General features: G+C 41.5%; 2 protein-coding genes across 3 annotated transcripts in view; both read left to right on the top strand.

The window, feature by feature from the left end:
- The first annotated feature begins 2,619 nt into the window (after positions 1-2,619).
- LOC121865621 (solute carrier family 35 member F5-like) overlaps positions 2,620-20,000 on the top strand; it is a 27,330-nt gene continuing 9,949 nt past the window's right edge. Inside the window, exon 1 of one of the 2 annotated variants that reach the window (XM_042365142.1) lies at positions 2,620-2,882. The gene's annotated coding sequence lies outside the window, so the exon portion shown is untranslated. The remainder of the gene's footprint in view (positions 2,883-20,000) is intronic. The other variant, XM_042365144.1, reaches the window with a different exon arrangement.
- On the top strand, positions 4,899-5,404 carry LOC121865620 (the record flags this gene model as incomplete). Its single annotated transcript, XM_042365141.1, is given in 1 exon segment — positions 4,899-5,404. A coding segment is annotated over 1 exon segment (435 nt), but the record flags the coding sequence as incomplete, so codon positions are not given.

Below are 20,000 nucleotides of genomic sequence, written 5' to 3' on the forward strand. Positions count from 1 at the left end.
CTAATATAAAAATACCTCGATTTCAACACACTAATATTTTTCTGGTGTATATATTGGTGTGTTTTCTTCGAAGCTTGACATTCATTTTCTTGGGGAAAAACATCATGTTTGAGGAAATTAAAAAATGACAATTTAATTATTCCAAGAAAATGGAGGTGACAATTGAAGAAACACACCAATATCCAACATTTTTTTTTTAGGGGGAGTGGAAACCTTCAGTAATTATTAGTCAACACGTAATAGACTAACTTAACCTATCCTATCTTAGGCCTAGTGCCATGTTTCCGAGCCGGACCCTGGTGAATGTATCTTATGGCTTACCTTATGCAGGTGCGTTAGGATGACGGTACAAATTGGCAGCATTAAACAGGAAGTGATGCAGGCACTGAGGCTTGGGAAACTCTCTGATAAATAATTATCTTACCAAGCACTTAGGGTAAGTGAGACTTCAGTCAAGATTCGTTTTAGGCCGAACATGGAACTTCATGTTTCTGTTTACAGTACAGTATACTGTAATTTATAGGGAGAAGGAGGGAAAAGAAATAGAAAACTTTATTCTATTACATTTCCCTTGTAATACTAGATTTTTTAGTATTTTGGCTAATATGACCCCCCCCCCAACCCAAAAAAATAAAAAATAAATAAATAAACAAATTACCAAAAATATTGGTTATTCAAAGTTGGCAGGGCTGTGAAGGAGAGGGAAAATGTGAGGCAAAAGTACAGGAGAAAACCGGAGGTCGGGAAACCTGTGATATTTGATAGGGTCACACTGGATTACACCCTTCTCACATGTGTCTGGGCCCGAACCCTTGACATATTGGTGAGAGATATGCACATTATTGCTGTAGTGTACTTTAAACTAAAGTGAATGTATGCGATACTTCAAAACATATTTTTATATTTGGTAAAATTATCGTTTCGGTTTTCCACCTAATTGGAAGTTGAAATTAATCTTTCAAAACACATCAAAAACCATCAGAAAAACGTAATTTCAACCACACCCAACCTAATCTAAACCTAACCTGCTGGATGACCAAAACAATAATACCTTATTTTCTTTTTAACTGGACATTTTGGAGGATTTTTTTTATAGGAATACAGTACAGTACTGTATAGCTTTTACAATGGGAATCTTTGTGAAAATGTGATCTGATATACTGTACCAAAAAAAAAAATCAAGAATAGAATCCTTTCATAACTCAGGAGTGCATATATTTACAGTACATCACTTATAAATTAACATTTATAAATGTGCAAAAAACATCAAACTTAAAGCATAATATTGTAATTAGGTCTTCCTTGCTTTCAGAGGCAGAGGCCCATAACTCAGCTTGAATTTCTTTGTCTTCTTCCTCTTTCTGCCTATATTACCCTGTAAGGAAAGGCACAGAATTTAGAGAGATGCACATATGCTCCTGTTTGCTAAATGAGTTGATGCACAATTTATCAAAACATTTACAGCCATTAAATTTCTTGTTCTGAGCAAAAAGTGAATGGGAGGGCACTCTTCATCATTGAAAATGTATATACAGTTGTCCCTTGGTTAACGAGCACAATCCGTTCTAGAAGGTTGCTCGTTAACCGAAACCATTGTTTCAAAGGGTTTTTGGGTAATTGGTTCCAGGTCACCGAAAATTGCCTAAATTCAACAAAAAATGTAGAAAAGTACACTTACTTTGAGGTGTGTATGTAGAAGGCTCCTGGATGATGATGATGATGATGATGGGAATTAGAATGGGGGTGGAGGAGAAGGGAGAAGAGAAGGCATTGGGGTGGAAGAGAAGTCACCCCATGTTGCCATTTCACCCATAAAATTTTGGTGTAATTCAAGATTATTTTCTTTAAATCAACACTGCACTGCATTATATATTGTGAATATGTAAAATAAATTTCAAAATGACCAATAATTTGCTTGCAAACACAGAAAAAAATATTTAGTTGAAGAGTCTCAAGCAAGATGTTACCTCCACTGAAAAGACACAAAGACTGACGCCTGTATGGTGTGTTGAGAGGCTGGATGGCGCGCATAAAACTAGTCACTTTACCTTCAATTGTGTTCAATAATTGTTAAAATGACTAAAAAATTTAATATTAAACTTTTAAAATTATTGAATTGTATAAACTTCTTGATATTTACTAAAATAGTAAGGAATTTAAGCCCTAGAACCGATTACTGTATTTGCGGACTAATACTACAGCTGGTTGACCGCCAAGTGCAAGAGAAAAAACTTGTTGTGGTCGGCTCGTAAGAAACTCGTTAACCGAGGGATTGCTCGTTAACCGAAGTTAAGAATCTTATGGGAGGTAACTCGTTAACCGAAATCTCGTTAACCGAGGGATCACTGTATTTTTATTAGGTTAAAAGTGTTCTTGAAATCTAGTTTGCCTAACACTTTATTCATCTGGATCATCAGCCTGTACCATTATACTGATGGATTAAGGCCTCTTGTGTGGTTCCAGTTATTTCTGCTCCGCCCACTGAGCACTTCCAAACTTCATGTCGCGATCACAGCAGCTCTTCAACCCTATACATTATTGAGAACATTTCCTATTGAATTTATGGTAAAATAAGGAAAGAGAAGTTTGGCTGAGCTTAAGATTTTTTTCATGTCATTATAAGATTGACAGCATAAACCAATTTTTTTTAAATATTTATTCAAGTACTGGTACCTGTAGTCTAAGTTTAGATTGTACTCTAGTATCTAATCTTGAGACAAGATAATTTAGACGCTAATCTGAAGTTCCTTCAAGGGCAATATATTGTGATAATTCTTTTAACAAGAAAAGTTACTACTGTATGTGAGCATAAATTTGGACAGACTTAAAGAAAACCAATTATCTGGAAATATAAATGTTCAGAAATTGGGGGTGCTGGAAAGGTACAATCGCTAATGGTATTTGGAAACATTACAGCGGTACATGTATTTAAAGTGCTGTTACCCGATACTAGAGAAAATCATACCTGGTACTTTTCTTATTTAAAAGTAAAAAAATTTAACCTATGATATTAGCTAAAAGGGTTATGACACAAGACCTGGAACAATTAAAAAAAAAAAAGCTAAACATCCCTCCCAGGCAGTAGCTAGCAGGCTTGTGGCTAACACAAATTGTTTTATACTCATAAATTGTGAAATGTCTGGGTAGTGATTAGAGGACTAGTATGCATGACAGAAACACGTTTGAGATGGTGTAAAGAGTTAAGTGGTGGTGGTAGCTTGAGATGCAGGGCTAGACTAAGACAGATTTGGGGCTCCATTGACCACTGGCCCCCTTCCCTGCTCGTTAACATCCTGTGGTAAATTCCATTGGTGGGCTAAGTGAAAGAACACTATACTGTACACTCTTGTAATATTTTATTAGGCTTCTTATAAATCACATTAATTGAACTGAATATCACATTTAAAATTTAAATAACTGTCTGACCATACTGCCATGGCTCCCCCTTCTTTGCCATTTATAGTTGCTACCAGAACTGTATTACAAAAAAAATCCATGGATGCAGTCATAGAAGCTAATTTACCTCCATTCTAAATGTTCTCAGGCTGTTTTTACCAATCACCTAAAGGTTTCGATCTCTCTGCCTTTCCCTGCCTATCCTATCCTGAACTTTGCCCATTAATATTGATGTGATTATCCCTAATTATGTGACCAAAGTAGAGGTAGACCACCTCATATCCGGCAATCAGTAATCCGGTTCCACCGCCGGTTCGGACATAATTTGGCCACCGTATTTTCAAATTTCGCGCCGGTCTCCTCGCCAACCCGCCGCTACTGTTTGGTGGCGCCACTAGCTGACTCGGCTGTTGGCACGGTGTTTGAGGAGCGGCAAGTTATTCCTCTGTGTTATTCTTCATTTATTATTATAAACTGCTCTTATTTAGCCCCAGTCATGTCTTCATTGAATAAAGGAAATGCTTCTCGTGGTGTAAAGTGCAAACACCATACGTTGTCTATACAAGATAAGGTTGAACTTCTCAAAAAACTCGACAGTGGTGTGTCCGTTGCAGCATATGCGACTTGTATACCATTGGCCTTCCACAGTGTATGACATAAAAAAACAGAAAGGAAAGCTGCTCTAGTTCTTTGCTGATAGTGAATCAAAGAAACAGATGTCCATAAGGAAAACATTGAAAGATGGAAGATGTTCACAGCTAGATAAAGTTCTGATAAAGTTGTTTAAACACCACGTTAGTGAAGGTGTGGAACTGTCCTTGGAGATGGTGAGGGAGCAAGCAAAATTATTTCATGCAGAATTAGGAATAGATTATGCGTGTGATTATACTGAACGGTGGCTTCAGCGGTTCAAGCAGCGACATGGGATAAAGTTTCGTGCAGTGTGTGGTGAAAAAAGGTCGGCGGACAAGGAAGCAGTTGTTGCGTTTGTAGACGAGTTCGCTTAGTTAGTTTCGGATGAAAATTTAAGTCCCGAACAGGTCTACAATGCAGACGAAACCGCCATATATTGGTGTTGTGCTCCCAGGCGAACACTGACGATACATAATTACCAAGAGGTTATAAAGCATCAAAAGATCGTGTCACTGTGTTGGGCTGCTCTAACACTGCAGGAACCCACAGGTGTAAGTTGTTAGTCATTAGCAAAAGTTTACGCCCCAGAGCCTTCAAAGGTATGAAACAGTTTCCAGTTATTTACTGTGCTAACAAAAAGGGATGGATAACAACTGACATTACATTGAATTGGTTCGAACATTACTTTGTTCCAGCAGCAAGAGCGCTCATTGTGACTGTTGGTTTGAAAAAAAACTAAGATAATGCTGATTTTAGAAAACTGCTCTGCACATCCAAAAGCAGAACTCTTGGCGAAGAATAATATTTATTGTATCTACCTGCCACCTAACTGTACATCATTAATTCAACCCCTGGACAATGGCATATTACGGCTACTGAGTGCATGTAACTCTGGCAAACCAGTAAATGAATTTATGAAAGAATGTTATATGAGAGATGTGATTTATGGAGTTGCAAATGCTTGGCAGTCAGTAGAATCATCAACATTGAAAAACGGATGGCATTTGTGGCCAGCTTTATTGTTCAGTTCTGCACCTGGTGAGGAAATTGGAAATGAATTTACGGGATTTAGGGTTTCAAGTCAAAATCAGATTGTACGTGAACTGCTTTCTTATGCTCAAGATCTCGGTAATCCTACTGCGAAGGAAGCTGCATCGAGGCTGGATGCAGATAACATTAACGAGTGGATGGGTGTTGATGATGATGAATCAACTGTTCATCATTATACTGACGTTGAAATTGTTCAGATGGTTGTAAATCCAAAGACAAACAGCAGTGGGGGAGAAAGTAATGATGAAAACTAGGAAGAGGTAGCTGAAAGAATGTCCATTGATAAGTTAGTTGAGCTGACAGGTGAATTGATAAAAGGTCTCGAACAACGCACCTTTGTTACTGAACAGGAAATAATGAATGTTTACATGTTACAAGAAAAACTAATCAAAGAAAGACCAAAATACATGAAACAGGTTAGCTTGCAGGATATGTTCAGAAAAATAGCAGAGAAATCTGTAAGACAGGAGTCAACACTTTTTAGATGAAACACAAGACAGTCTTGATGACCCCCTGCTTTCAGGCATGTAACTCTGCTTAGTTGTACAATCCAACTCTTTACTTTGGAAGTGGCAATAACCAACCTTCTGATGTAAGTAAATACAGATACCTTGTGTTAACGCTCATAGTATACTGCCAGATCTGGGGTCACTAAATCTAAGGGGATAATTTAACTCTAATCTTAATGTCTAAGGGTCGCTGCCACCAGACCCCCTCTGGACAGCATGTAGCTCGTTAGGTAGCGGGCAGAGTGGAGTAGGCATTGGGTTAGGTTTTCCATTGACCAGATCGATGAGGGTAAAGAAGGGGGAAACCATAACATGTCTTAATTGATTTATTCCTTATAAAACATACTGGTAAAAAAACATATACATGAATTGGCCTTCCTCAGAAGAACAACGGAATTTTGGTTACCCAGCTGGGCCCCAGACTCTTACATTACTGGTGGGTCATCCACCTACTTATTGCATAACAATCGGTGAACGCCGTATCTCGGTCGTTCCTTCTTACAATATCCCTTAACACATCAGACTGCTCCACTGGTGTGGATTTTAGCACCGTCGGTTATCATACATAGTAGCACCATCTCAACACACCTGTTACACTCCATACCTGCAAGTATGTGACTCCTTGTGACTTTTAGGTATACACAACGGGCACCTCGTTCGCACACCGCCCTCGGTGGGTAAAGACGAGGGCTTCACCTAGAGACATACCAGCACTATTTCTACGCCTGGTATTATAGGTCGCTCCAAGTGACGACCGCAGTTTCTCACGGTCTCCTTAGTTGTGACTATTCATGTGGAGTGGTGCGCTGGGAATCCACCGGTTCATAGTGGACTGGTATAGTGGGGAGTAATTCCCCACCTGGTGTGGCGCTCAAGGAGACAATGGCGGCCGGGCGGCAAGATACCCCGACCACGTGGCACCTGTGGTGACGGCAGAACGGGAAAGACTAAGAAATAATGCCTGACGGGCGGTTATCCCATCCCTTAACACATCCCTATCACACTTATATATCCGGCAAAGCTTTAAACTGTAGTAACTGCTATTTATCAACCTTAATTGTAGGGCGGGATATAGCCCGCTAGGACACTGACCTGTGGTGACGGCAGAACGGGAAAGACTAAGGCCTGCTTCCCGCCGCTTCTCGTCACATAGGCCTACAGTTTCCAATCCTCAATTTACACTTTTGTTTCTTATGGTTCTCACCTGAACACTTTACGGTATATTGTCACTCATTTCTTATAAACACATATATTAATCCTAAATTACACACTAAGGTCAGGTCTTGGTTTGCTAGTGCTTGGTTAAATGCCTGGGATTTTAATATCAACGGGCATCTGAGGCGGGTACATGACGCGCCTTGAAACAAAAGCCGAATGATCATGGCGGGGGTGTATCAACTTCACTTAAAACTGTAATGAGGGATCCTCCTCTCACACAGTGCACTATTTGAACACAGACATAAGATTCTCTGATCACTGTACCTGTCGTGGGTATATGTCACGTGAGGCTACGAGGTGTATTAAATTCATACCGACGCATACACGATATTTCCTTTTCAGTATAGTTTCTAGATCACTGTCAACACCTCACATAGTTCTGATACATTTATCCTTTTTCCAGATCATTGTTCTTATGTATTTTCATATGATATCTGTTGGAGTTAGGTTCGCTACACGCTCACAGACGTAAATAGTATGACCTTCAAACCCTGCTCCACACTTAGTCTTACAGTACCCTAGTCCGGCTCAACTGGACTTTAACATTCATCTTATGCCTACCCTGAGTAATCCTTAATGCTATGAATATATACACTTGATATGATATAACTATACCTGGGTACAATACCACACATGGTCTAGGAACCTTGAGTAGGTGAGTTGTCCTTTCTCAATGTTTCCCGTTTTCTGGGGTTCTACAAGCGCTGTGCATTTGAATGTTATGTAGCGTAATATGAATTAGATGGGATTTTTAGGGATGACAATGATGTGCGCAGTACATAGCCTTCCCCTCCCAAAGATTCATATTATGCGAAATAATATGCAAAGCACTAACGCTGTAGTGTACATACATTTTACAACATCCTAACAGTTCATGATTAGAGTACCTTAATCCAACACACAAAACATAAGGAGACTTAAACGTTTCCTACGAGCGTCTCCGCTACCATATACATCAGACAACCGTTTACAATCCTGCTAGTTCGGTATACAATATATCAGTAAAAAGAAAATTATAAGGAGACAAACTTTTCATACTCGAGTCTCCGTTACCTATACATACCACAACTTATCAATTCTTATTTCAGTACAATATAGTATAGGGAACATTCCCTTAACAGTTCATCAGCGTAATACCTCAACCTACTTTTGGCACCAGCACATAAACAGTGACTCTTTGACATTACATCTACAACAAAAGTTCTCTGCATGAAATTACATATCCTAAGGAATTTAAATTCTTGTCTATGAATGGGGAATTAGTTACATCAGACACTTCCTCAGATTACTACTTCCTTTCAATAATAATTCACCTTTTCAACACAAAACCATGGTTCTAGACATACACTTTGGGGCTCATAACACAAAACCCGTATTTTCTATCTCACAGTTCAAAAGAACTGGCATTTGAAAGTCGGGGTGACTCCCTCACCCGGAGCGAGTCAACAACCCAAACAAAACTTCCGACACACATAAACTGAGATTTTTTCTTTTCGACAACATAGGCAGCAACTGGACCTCCGGACTTCAGTTCCTAAGAACTGGGATTTATAATGTTGGGGTGACTTCAGTACGACTGACGAAGTCAACAACCCACAAACTTTTGACACACATAAACTGAGATTTTTTCTTTCAACAACATAGGCAGCAACTGGATTTCCGGACTTCAGTTCATAAGAACTGGGATTTATAATGTTGGGGTGACTTCAGTACGACTGACGAAGTCAACAACCCAAAAAAAACATTCTGACAATATAGAGACCACTACTAATAGTTGATCTTCAAAAAGCATCCCGACAAACCATCTGAGCAACTGTCTCCCCCGCCCAAAACTTTATAATTCAACAAATCAACCTAACAACTGGAAAGCCAATAATATTCAATTGAAGCAACATTCTGGAACTAGATTTCCTACAAATCCATTCTAACTACTGGTCTCCTCTGCCTCACAGGGAATCTACTTGCAGGTTGACCTTCCACATTTCCGTCATCACTTTCCTCATCTGTTTCGTCTGACCCCGAGTCCGAGGAAGAACCACAGGGTGGAAGTAAGGGTTCATTCAGCTGAACAAACATGTCTCTACTTACATACCTCTTTACTTTCTCAGCCGCTCTCTTTATCACCTCACTTTCATCCAAGGGGTTAGTCAACTCATATGCGGCACCATCTCGTATAATTTCTGTTATCGTGTACGGACCCTTCCACTTGGTATTCAACTTCCTGCTGGTCCCAGGGTTGGGCCATTCATTCCTCACCCATACTGTTTCTCCTAACTGCATAGTTTGGTTCGTTCTTGATCTATTTGCTCTCTCTCTGGTCTCTCGTGACATCCTGGCAGACACCTCTTTTATCAACCTATGGGCTTCTTTCAACTCTTGACTGCTCTCACTCTCTATTATAGGTAAGTCAATTCCTACTTGTCTTTGTACATGCCTTGAAAAGAAAGCAAAATGAGGCTGTACTCCAGTGGTGGCATGGACAGACGTGTTCAGAGCCGACTGCACGGGACTGAGAAATTTTGGCCACTGAAGTGGATTATCTTCACACATGATTGCAAGTGTTGTTTTAAAGGTCCTGTGCATTCTCTCTGTGACACTATTACCTCTAGGGTGGTAAGGCAATGTAAAATAGTTCTTAATGCCAGTTACGTTACATAGTTCTCTAAATTGTGTTGCTGTAAATTCCCCTCCATTATCTGCAATGACTACTCCAGGGCTACCAAAGACATGAATGAATTTACTAAATTCCCTGGTCACTTCCTGAGTGGATTTGGTTCTCAACGGGTAGAAATTGACAAACCTAGAATAGTGATCTATGACGGTCAACACATAGCGATACCCCTTCGCACTATTATGTAAGTCTGTCAAGTCCACAGATACTCTCTCCAAAGGTTTAGTTACTTCTGACATCCCCTGCCATTGCTGTTCTAACCCTTTCGACCCATTAGGTTTAGTTACTAACACGATAGGTGATAGCCAGACAGCGGTTGATGGTTCAATGATGTCCCTATCTCTCATGTCTCTCATCATTTCTTTAATAGTACCCTTGGCTTTCTCGGGGTACCTATACTGAGGTCCTCTTACAGGTTGTTCATTAACCAATGGGATGTTAGCTGGCAAACCCTTAATGGTGCCTATTTCATTTGGACCTAATACAAACAACGCATCATGGTTCATTACCACCTGTTGCAAGTGTGTCCGCATGTCCCTATCTAAGTGTGGCCATTGCTGGGTCCTAATTAACTCTTTCAATTTGTCCTGTCTAGTTTCCCCACGTGTCACTTCATCACAGTCTGGTACCATAGAATTTAGTACTTCCTGAGCTCGTCTAATTTTGTGGACTGGGGAATTTTCCATACCCCTACAAAGTAAGCATTGAGTTGGGAATTTCACATCATGAGTCAGTCTTAAGGGGATTTTGTTAGACCTCTTATCATCTTCTCTCTGTATGGCCAGGTGATGTGGTGAGCACAGGGGTATGTCTACAGACCGGCCTACCTCACCTAACTCTTCATAAATGTGTGAGCTAGTTCCGAGATTATTCCCTTCATCATCAAAGTAACAGAATTCCTCATCATTAACTACTTCATATTCACCTAAAACCGCACCCGGACTCAAACAAACTGGCTGCTCTGAAACATTACTCATAGGAACATAAACACAGGAATCATCTTGGACTATCACACACATATCCGGTTGTTGTTTCAGCCCCTTATGCGTAAATCTAATACTTATGGTCTGACCTACCCCTACCTTCACTTTAACTGGCCTAATCTGAGAACTGTGCCCACTTATGGTAGTCTTCCTATCAATGTGTAAGCTAGTTAGCTCCTTGGGGGAAGATAAGATCGAAGCCTTCGTGAACTGTTTGACTTTGACAACCGTTCGCAACTTTCCTCCATGACTTGGTGTCCAATAAACTTGTTTATGACCCCCCCAACTGAACTGATTTTTTTCGTGATGCCACCTGTTACGAACCCTCCACCCAGCACTACGAACCACGCCATCTATTGTCTTGATCTACCTACCCAGCACCACGAGCAACGCCATCTAGGGACGAGACACGAGTATGACTCGTCTTAGTTAACACTCCGGGGTTTCCCTTCTCCATATCCTGGTTGTTGCGTCACTTCCTCCAAGTCTTCTTTGTGAGCTCCAATTCGAGGAGAGAGCACTTGGCTCTGGGAAGTGACCACAGGATCATCTATCCTCTAAACCTACGGTGCAGTGACTACCTACCGTCTTCTACAATACTCAGCCTTACTCGTCAGCCATCTCAGCTCCTCACTTAAGTATTTGTATCTTGTATTGCCTCCCCCACGTCCACTTGCTTCAAGATTGTTTTATGTTTTATTAATATGTATATACTGTTAATGTTTAGGTTAAGTTTGGTTAAGGGTAATTTATAAGCTGAATATTTTGTTAAGGGATTTATGGTACTCTATTATATACAACGAAAACTCGCATCCTTTGTCTACCCTTTTATAGTCCGATTGTCTTTGTTTTTTTTATTGTTGTTACCTGTTGGGATCTGGGTAGACGTATAACTATATTCTAAATCCCCAACTCGTAACAAATGGCGACCGTGACAGGACCCGACCTTAAGTACCATATTCCTTCCTCCCTTGTTACTCAGTGTTAATTATTCCTCCCAGTCACTTCTGTTCATAATTGCTTTACGGTGGTTTAAAGTTTCCTTCATATGTGTGTGCATATATTGGTATTACCGTACAGTAAGAGTGACAGCCGTAGGATATTAGGTTCCAAGTGTCATAAGGCTTACCTGTTATTACACGTGGCAGTCGTGTAGTAAGTCTTATCGAGTGTAGGGAAGAATCCGGATCTGTTTAATGCCGTACCCTCACTCCAGAGTAGGCTGTTCCATAGTCACTAGTTTACGGTGAAGTGATATCTTGGGACGCCCCGCTCTACCAGGACCCCATAATTATAAAGCCTCCATTATTGTTCTTCTCATTATCTCATTCAGGGTCAATCATACCATTTATCAGGGTTGTTTATCCGGATCTTTATATTAACGCCGTAATACGCCCTTCCTCTTTAAAGTATCTCAGGGTTGTTAATCCGGATCTTTATATTAATGCCGTAATACGCCCTTCCTCTTTCAAGTCTCTTATCCTTATCTAAGGATCTTCTCAGAAGAACAATAATCATAAGTGTAATTTCCCTAGGTATAACTTGGTTAGTTTCCGGGACTTTCTGGTTATCCACTGCCGTGATATTTTCTAGGGTAATCCACTTATCTTATCTTTTGACCATTAATTAATTTATCTAGGTTTTCTTAATGGCCACCTCAGGATTTGTTAAACTTGGTAGTCCTGGAGGAGTGGAAGAGCAAGATACCATTTCACATCTTGAAGCATGTGGAGGATCGTGGAGAGGTTAATTTGGGACGTGCGGCTGAGCTGGCTGATGAGTACGCCTTGCTGGTGGAGTCACTGTGCCGTAGGGAACGTGGTACTTTCCGACATGTTAGGTCCTCCTCTGATGATAACCTTGGGGACGTGAGTGGTAGGTCGAAAGGTTCCACACCTACCCCCCCTGATGCAACCAAGTTTTATTGTTCTTACTGTAAAAACCCAGGCCATACGATCCAGTCTTGTAAACACCCAAAGTGTCGAACTGCTAAAAGTAGTTCCCTGGATCCCAAATCCAAACCAATAGCAACCACCAATGTGGAAAGGCCCCATCAGGATCTCTTCTCTTCATTCACCTATGAGGGAAAAATTTCAATCATAGAGGGGTCTCGTTCTTTCCCTATTCGTATACTACGTGATACGGGCGCAGCACAATCTATCCTCCTGTTTAACGTCATTCCTGATATATCTACCGCATTTACTAATGAGAGTGTTCTAATTTCAGATCTCTCGTCCCATTCTTCCTATCCTTTAGCTAAAGTGCACCTCCAATGTCCCTTGATTACTGGGGAAGTGCAAATAGCCATTAGGAAAGACCCAATGCCTGTGTGCGGCATTCATTTATTATTGGGTAATGACTTGGTAGGAGATCTAGTGGTTCCCTAACATAAAGACTGGTCGCACCTCTGGTTCCAGATGTAAGGGACCGCAGAACTGGTAAGGTCTGTGAGGGGTCCGGCCACGCTGGAGAAGTTACTGCAGAACCGACGGTAGTAGCCGCACATCCCCAGGAAGCGCATGAGTTCCTTCCTCGTCCTTGGAGTGGGGAAGGACAAGATGGCTCTAACGTTTGCGTCCTTGGGTCTCACCATACCATGCCCAACGATATGTCCCAGGTAAGTCACTGAGGCCCGGCCAAAAGCAGATTTAGCCAGGTTTATGGTGAATCCAGTCTCTTGCAGTCGTGCAAACAGTATCTCCAAACGCACCAGATGTTCGTCCCAGCTGTCCGACACCACCACCAGGTCATCCAGGTAGGCGAACGTCCCACCTAGGTCCTGAATAAGGTAGTTGATGGCCCTCTGGAATGTGGCCGGAGCATTAGAAAAGCCAAACGCCATAACCAAATATTGAAAAAGATCAAATGGAGTTATAAATGCCGAGATTATTTTTGCCCTATCCGTGAGTCCCACTTGATAATATCCTTTCAATAGGTCCACGGTACTGATAAATTTGGCACAGCCTATGCTGTCTATTATATCTTCAATCAAAGGTAAAGGGTAGGAGTCTGAGACAGTGACCTGGTTCACTTTACGATAATCGGTACAGAAACGAAAAGTGCCATCGGGTTTTGGAATGAGAAGGCAAGGTGAAGCCCAGGGAGGTACTAGGCTCAGCTAAGTTATGTTTTAACAAAAAATCTACCTTTTTCATAATCTCTATTTTTGTGGATTTAGTCGATAGGCTGATTGCCTAATGGGTTGTACATCATCTGAGATTAGCTTAATATCATGTTTAAGTATATTGCAAAACCCTGGGAGGTCTGACGTGACTTTAGGAAATGTTGATAATAACTTAGTGAGATCTTTTGCTTGAGATGGATTCAGAACAGAAAAATACTCATCCAAGTTGTTGAGTATGTGACTGTTAGCAGGGTTCTCTTTAGGTAGAGGGAAGTCTAAATTCTCCAATAGGTCCATGTCATCTGTCTCCGGCTCCGGCCCTGACAAAACCGTATGCAATACAGGTTGACTTATAGCCTCTGGGATGTCTTCCTCTGACTGCCTGGAATGGTAAAGTTTCAGGAGATTAATGTGAACAAGTTGTGAATCTTTTCGGCGATCAGGAGTATGGACTATATAGTTGAGAGGAGATAGTTTATTAGCATTGATTTGAAAGTTTTGATGGAACCGTTCCAAGCAACCTTGGGACGGTGGGTGGTAAGCCGAAGATGTACAATGGTCCACACTAAGGTCTTTCATCACCTGTTTGAACAAAGATGGATCAGATTGTTGAACTGTAATGAGCTCATCCTTACTAATGGTCTTATTGTACAGATCTTCTGTGGGTAGGAAGATATTGGAGGTGGCTTTAGATGAAGAGGGCCCATTTCGCACACTCTGTGACCGGGTGACAGCACAAGATGGGAAAAGATGAGGAATAGTTTCTTTAAGGTCAGTGGTGGAGTTGACAGGTAAGGGAGAGTCGACTGTCTTTATGTTAGGAACCACTAGATCTCCTACCAAGTCATTACCTAATAATAAATGAATGCCGCACACAGGCATTGGGTCTTTCCTAATGGCTATTTGCACTTCCCCAGTAATCAAGGGACATTGGAGGTGCACTTTAGCTAAAGGATAGGAAGAATGGGACGAGAGATCTGAAATTTGAACACTCTCATTAGTAAATGCGGTAGATATATCAGGAATGACGTTAAACAGGAGGATAGATTGTGCTGCGCCCGTATCACGTAGTATACGAATAGGGAAAGAACGAGACCCCTCTATGATTGAAATTTTTCCCTCATAGGTGAATGAAGAGAAGAGATCCTGATGGGGCCTTTCCACATTGGTGGTTGCTATTGGTTTGAATTTGGGATCCAGGGAACTACTTTTAGCAATTCGACACTTTGGGTGTTTACAACTCTGGATTGTATGGCCTGGGTTTTTACAGTAAGAACAAGTAAGCTTGGTTGCATCGGGGGGAGTAGGTGTGGGACCTTTCGACCTACCACTCACGTCCCCAAGGTTATCATCAGAGGAGGACCTAACATGTCGGAAAGTACCACGTTCCCTACGGCACAGTGACTCCACCAGCAAGGCGTACTCATGAGCCAGCTCAGCCGCACGTCCCAAATTAACCTCTCCACGATCCTCCACATGCTTCAAGATGTGAAATGGTATCTTGCTCTTCCACTCCTCCAGGACTACCAAGTTTAACAAATCCTGAGGTGGCCATTAAGAAAACCTAGATAAATTAATTAATGGTCAAAAGATAAGATAAGTGGATTACCCTAGAAAATATCACGGCAGTGGATAACCAGAAAGTCCTGGAAACTAACCAAGTTATACCTAGGGAAATTACACTTATGATTATTGTTTTTGACCATTAATTAATTTATCTGCCTAAAATGTCTGCTCCCAATAATACATCAGTATCCAACATGTTATCTTCCACTATTACGGCTTGGTGACGGATTCTTTTCCTACGGGACAACTGTACACTGATGACAACAGTGCCTAGGGTCTTAAACTCTTCCCCGTTAATAGCTACATATCTTTGGGTACAAGGCCTAATGGGCCCCACCTTCAAGGCACTAACCAAGCTATCTTTAATGATAGTAGCTTCACTACCCGTATCAACCAATGCTATACAAGTATGTCCACATATAGGTAACTTAATACATGGAGAACTGCGTGGGAACGGATGTCGTGGTCATTGGCCCGAAGGGGGATTCCTAGCTTGGCGTCCTGGACAAGTGGCGAAATAACTCTTACAGTTCATCCTCAGGCACGCGTAACATGAACCTGGTCTGGGTCTGGAGGGGCAATTATGCGGACTATGGGTATCCTTCCTACAATATCCGCACCATTCATTTCCTGTCCAACCTTGAGTGTTATTTTCCTTCCCCCTCGTGTTCCGATCCGGTCTTCCGTCCGTCTCGTTCCTACGATAGTCCCCCTGGACTCTATAAGCCTCTGGTACTGGTCCCTGGCGGGTCTGTCTAACATGTTGCTGTCCCCTGCCCTGTGATCTCAAATACCAGTCCCTACACTTTGTCAACTCGTTCAAAAAAGGCTCTAAGGATATGCCTAACTGGTGGTATCTTCTTAACTCTCTCTGCATTTGCCCTGGCAATCCCGTATACAATACATCTTTCATCAGCTGATCCTTCCCTTGTATCACTTCAAACTTGCTCTCTATGGCTGCCAGCTTATACTTCATTCGTTCCACACATATTCCCGGCTCGTCCTCTACATGATATTCTTCTCTCATAAAACCTTCCCATGCCTTACTCAGAGTATTCTGGCCTGTGTCGAACTTTGTCAAAGCTTGCTTAAGGGTGTTCCAATCCCACATCTTCTTGCTATCCAATTCCTGTAGAACCCTCTGTTCTACGGAATACTCCATTCTGCTTAGAGCCGCTTCTACCCTATGGCCATCCTGCTTCAGTAACCACTCTACCTGTCTACAAAAAGTTCTAATATGGCTCTCAGAATCCGGCCCTGTTAGTGTTTCCAATGATAACGTTCTAACATAACTAAGGTTGAACACGGCTGTTTCCCTATCATCCCTCTTGGCCATGTCCGTTAGTTTGGGAAGAACCCCTGGATCAACTCTAAGGCTACCTGGGTGTGTGGTATCGTTCCCTGATTGTGGTACAGAGTGGGCACTTTCTGCCGGTGGGTCAGTTGGGTTTGTGTCCCTACCTACACCATACTCTAGATCAGTGTCTTGGTTCTTTGCATGCTGGAGTTCTTGTTTTAGTTCCTTAACCTGTGTCTGTGATTCTTCTAACGCCGAGTATTGTCTCGCGTTGATCAGCAAAGCCTCTTCCAATCTCTCTGCCAATGTGTCCCCAACTATGGTACTTCCCTGTTCTACTGACTCAGCCATTTTGACCTAAAGTGCTACCTCTCGGCCCAAGACAAATACGAACCGCTTAACACAACTACTCTCCTGTACTACTACAACCTTAATTGATCAATGGTATAATACAACACTATGCAACCTCTTAACATGGCACCAAAAATTATAACTCACATCAACTGGAGACCGAAAGTCCTATGGTATTCCATAGGTGAACCACTTGAGACACTTCTCAGACACAGTGTGGACTCCCTTACCTCAACGTCACCAAAGTTAATCCACAACTTCTGCAAGTATTAATACATATTAACACTGGATAAAACACAAACACAAAACACACAATGACACACATGACTTCAGTACTGTATAAATTTTCAAAAATTCTTCTTACATTTCTGTACTCAAATCAATGTTATTCACCTGCAAGTATCACTCAAAAATCAGATTATCCATCATTAAAATACTTGTCTATACTTGCAACTTTAAATCACAACTTCAATTCCCTCGGATTTGATCAATGATTAAAAACCATCCCACCGCTATAGCCACCAATTTATACTGCCAGATCTGGGGTCACTAAATCTAAGGGGATAATTTAACTCTAATCTTAATGTCTAAGGGTCGCTGCCACCAGACCCCCTCTGGACAGCATGTAGCTCGTTAGGTAGCGGGCAGAGTGGACTAGGCATTGGGTTAGGTTTTCCATTGACCAGATCGATGAGGGTAAAGAAGGGGGAAACCATAACATGTCTTAATTGATTTATTCCTTATAAAACATACTGGTAAAAAAACATACATGAATTGGCCTTCCTCAGAAGAACAACGGAATTTTGGTTACCCAGCTGGGCCCCAGACTCTTACATTACTGGCGGGTCATCCACCCACTTATTGCATAACAATCGGTGAACGCCGTATCTCGGTCGTTCCTTCTTACAATATCCCTTAACACATCAGACTGCTCCACTGGTGTGGATTTTAGCACCGTCGGTTATCATACATAGTAGCACCATCTCAACACACCTGTTACACTCCATACCTGCAAGTATGTGACTCCTTGTGACTTTTAGGTATACACAACGGGCACCTCGTTCGCACACCGCCCTCGGTGGGTAAAGACGAGGGCTTCACCTAGAGACATACCAGCACTATTTCTACGCCTGGTATTGTAGGTCGCTCCAAGTGACGACCGCAGTTTCTCACGGTCTCCTTAGTTGTGACTATTCATGTGGAGTGGTGCGCTGGGAATCCACCGGTTCATAGTGGACTGGTATAGTGGGGAGTAATTCCCCACCTGGTGTGGCGCTCAAGGAGACAATGGCGGCCGGGCGGCAAGATACCCCGACCACGTGGCACCTGTGGTGACGGCAGAACGGGAAAGACTAAGAAATAATGCCTGACGGGCGGTTATCCCATCCCTTAACACATCCCTATCACACTTATATATCCGGCAAAGCTTTAAACTGTAGTAACTGCTATTTATCAACCTTAATTGTAGGGCGGGATATAGCCCGCTAGGACACTGACCTGTGGTGACGGCAGAACGGGAAAGACTAAGGCCGGCTTCCCGCCGCTTCTCGTCACATAGGCCTACAGTTTCCAATCCTCAATTTACACTTTTGTTTCTTATGGTTCTCACCTGAACACTTTACGGTATATTGTCACTCATTTCTTATAAACACATATATTAATCCTAAATTACACACTAAGGTCAGGTCTTGGTTTGCTAGTGCTTGGTTAAATGCCTGGGATTTTAATATCAACGGGGCATCTGAGGCGGGTACATGACGCGCCTTGAAACAAAAGCCGAATGATCATGGCGGGGGTGTATCAACTTCACTTAAAAACTGTAATGAGGGATCCTCCTCTCACACAGTGCACTATTTGAACACAGACATAAGATTCTCTGATCACTGTACCTGTCGTGGGTATATGTCACGTGAGGCTACGAGGTGTATTAAATTCATACCGACGCATACACGATATTTCCTTTTCAGTATAGTTTCTAGATCACTGTCAACACCTCACATAGTTCTGATACATTTATCCTTTTTCCAGATCATTGTTCTTATGTATTTTCATATGATATCTGTTGGAGTTAGGTTCGCTACACGCTCACAGACGTAAATAGTATGACCTTCAAACCCTGCTCCACACTTAGTCTTACAGTACCCTAGTCCGGCTCAACTGGACTTTAACATTCATCTTATGCCTACCCTGAGTAATCCTTAATGCTATGAATATATACACTTGATATGATATAACTATACCTGGGTACAATACCACACATGGTCTAGGAACCTTGAGTAGGTGAGTTGTCCTTTCTCAATGTTTCCCGTTTTCTGGGGTTCTACAAGCGCTGTGCATTTGAATGTTATGTAGCGTAATATGAATTAGATGGGATTTTTAGGGATGACAATGATGTGCGCAGTACAATAGGAGCGTTATTGATTTGGGTTGGAGAATAAGACCCTCAACGATGACACGTACCATATAATTCGTTCAAAACCTGTTAAAGAACAATTCACATATAACAAATGCTGTTATCTCAGGACACACAGTATGAATAATACAATCAATGTACAGTACATAGCCTGTTAAATATAACACATGTTACAACTGTTGATACATCAGGAGACAATTTGTATTATATTATCAAAATACAGTACGTAAATATACTTATTAAGGTTATTTAGAGTTTTTTAGAGGATTTAATAGTTCACAATCACACTCACGTTTTAGGGTCTATGGTTTGACCAACGAGAGCTGGTGTAATATCCTCTTGGTAAAGGTATATGTTGTACAGTGGTCCCTCGGTTAACGAGCACAATGAATTCCAGAAGGTTGCTCATTATCTGAAACCATTGTTTCAATGGGTTTTTGTGTAATTGGTTCCAGCTCACCGAAAATTACATGCAAACTAAAAATAAATGCAGTAAAGTACACTTACTTTGAGGTGTGCATGTAGAAGGCTCCTGGTTGATGATGATGGGAATTAGAATGGGGGTGGAGGAGAAGGGAGAAGAGAAGGCATTGGGGTGGAAGAGAAGCCACCCCATGCTGCCATTTCACCCATAAAATTTTAGTTCACTTGGTATAATTCAAGATTATTTTCTTTAAATCAACACTGCACTGCACGATATATTATCAATATGTAAAATCTATTTCAAAATGACCAATAATTTGACTGGAAACGCAGAAAAAAAGCCTTTATGTTGAAGAGTCTCAAACA

This window comes from Homarus americanus, unplaced genomic scaffold, assembly GCF_018991925.1.
Source record: "Homarus americanus isolate GMGI-L3 unplaced genomic scaffold, GMGI_Hamer_2.0 scaffold21036, whole genome shotgun sequence".
Taxonomy (NCBI): Eukaryota; Metazoa; Arthropoda; class Malacostraca; order Decapoda; family Nephropidae; genus Homarus; species Homarus americanus.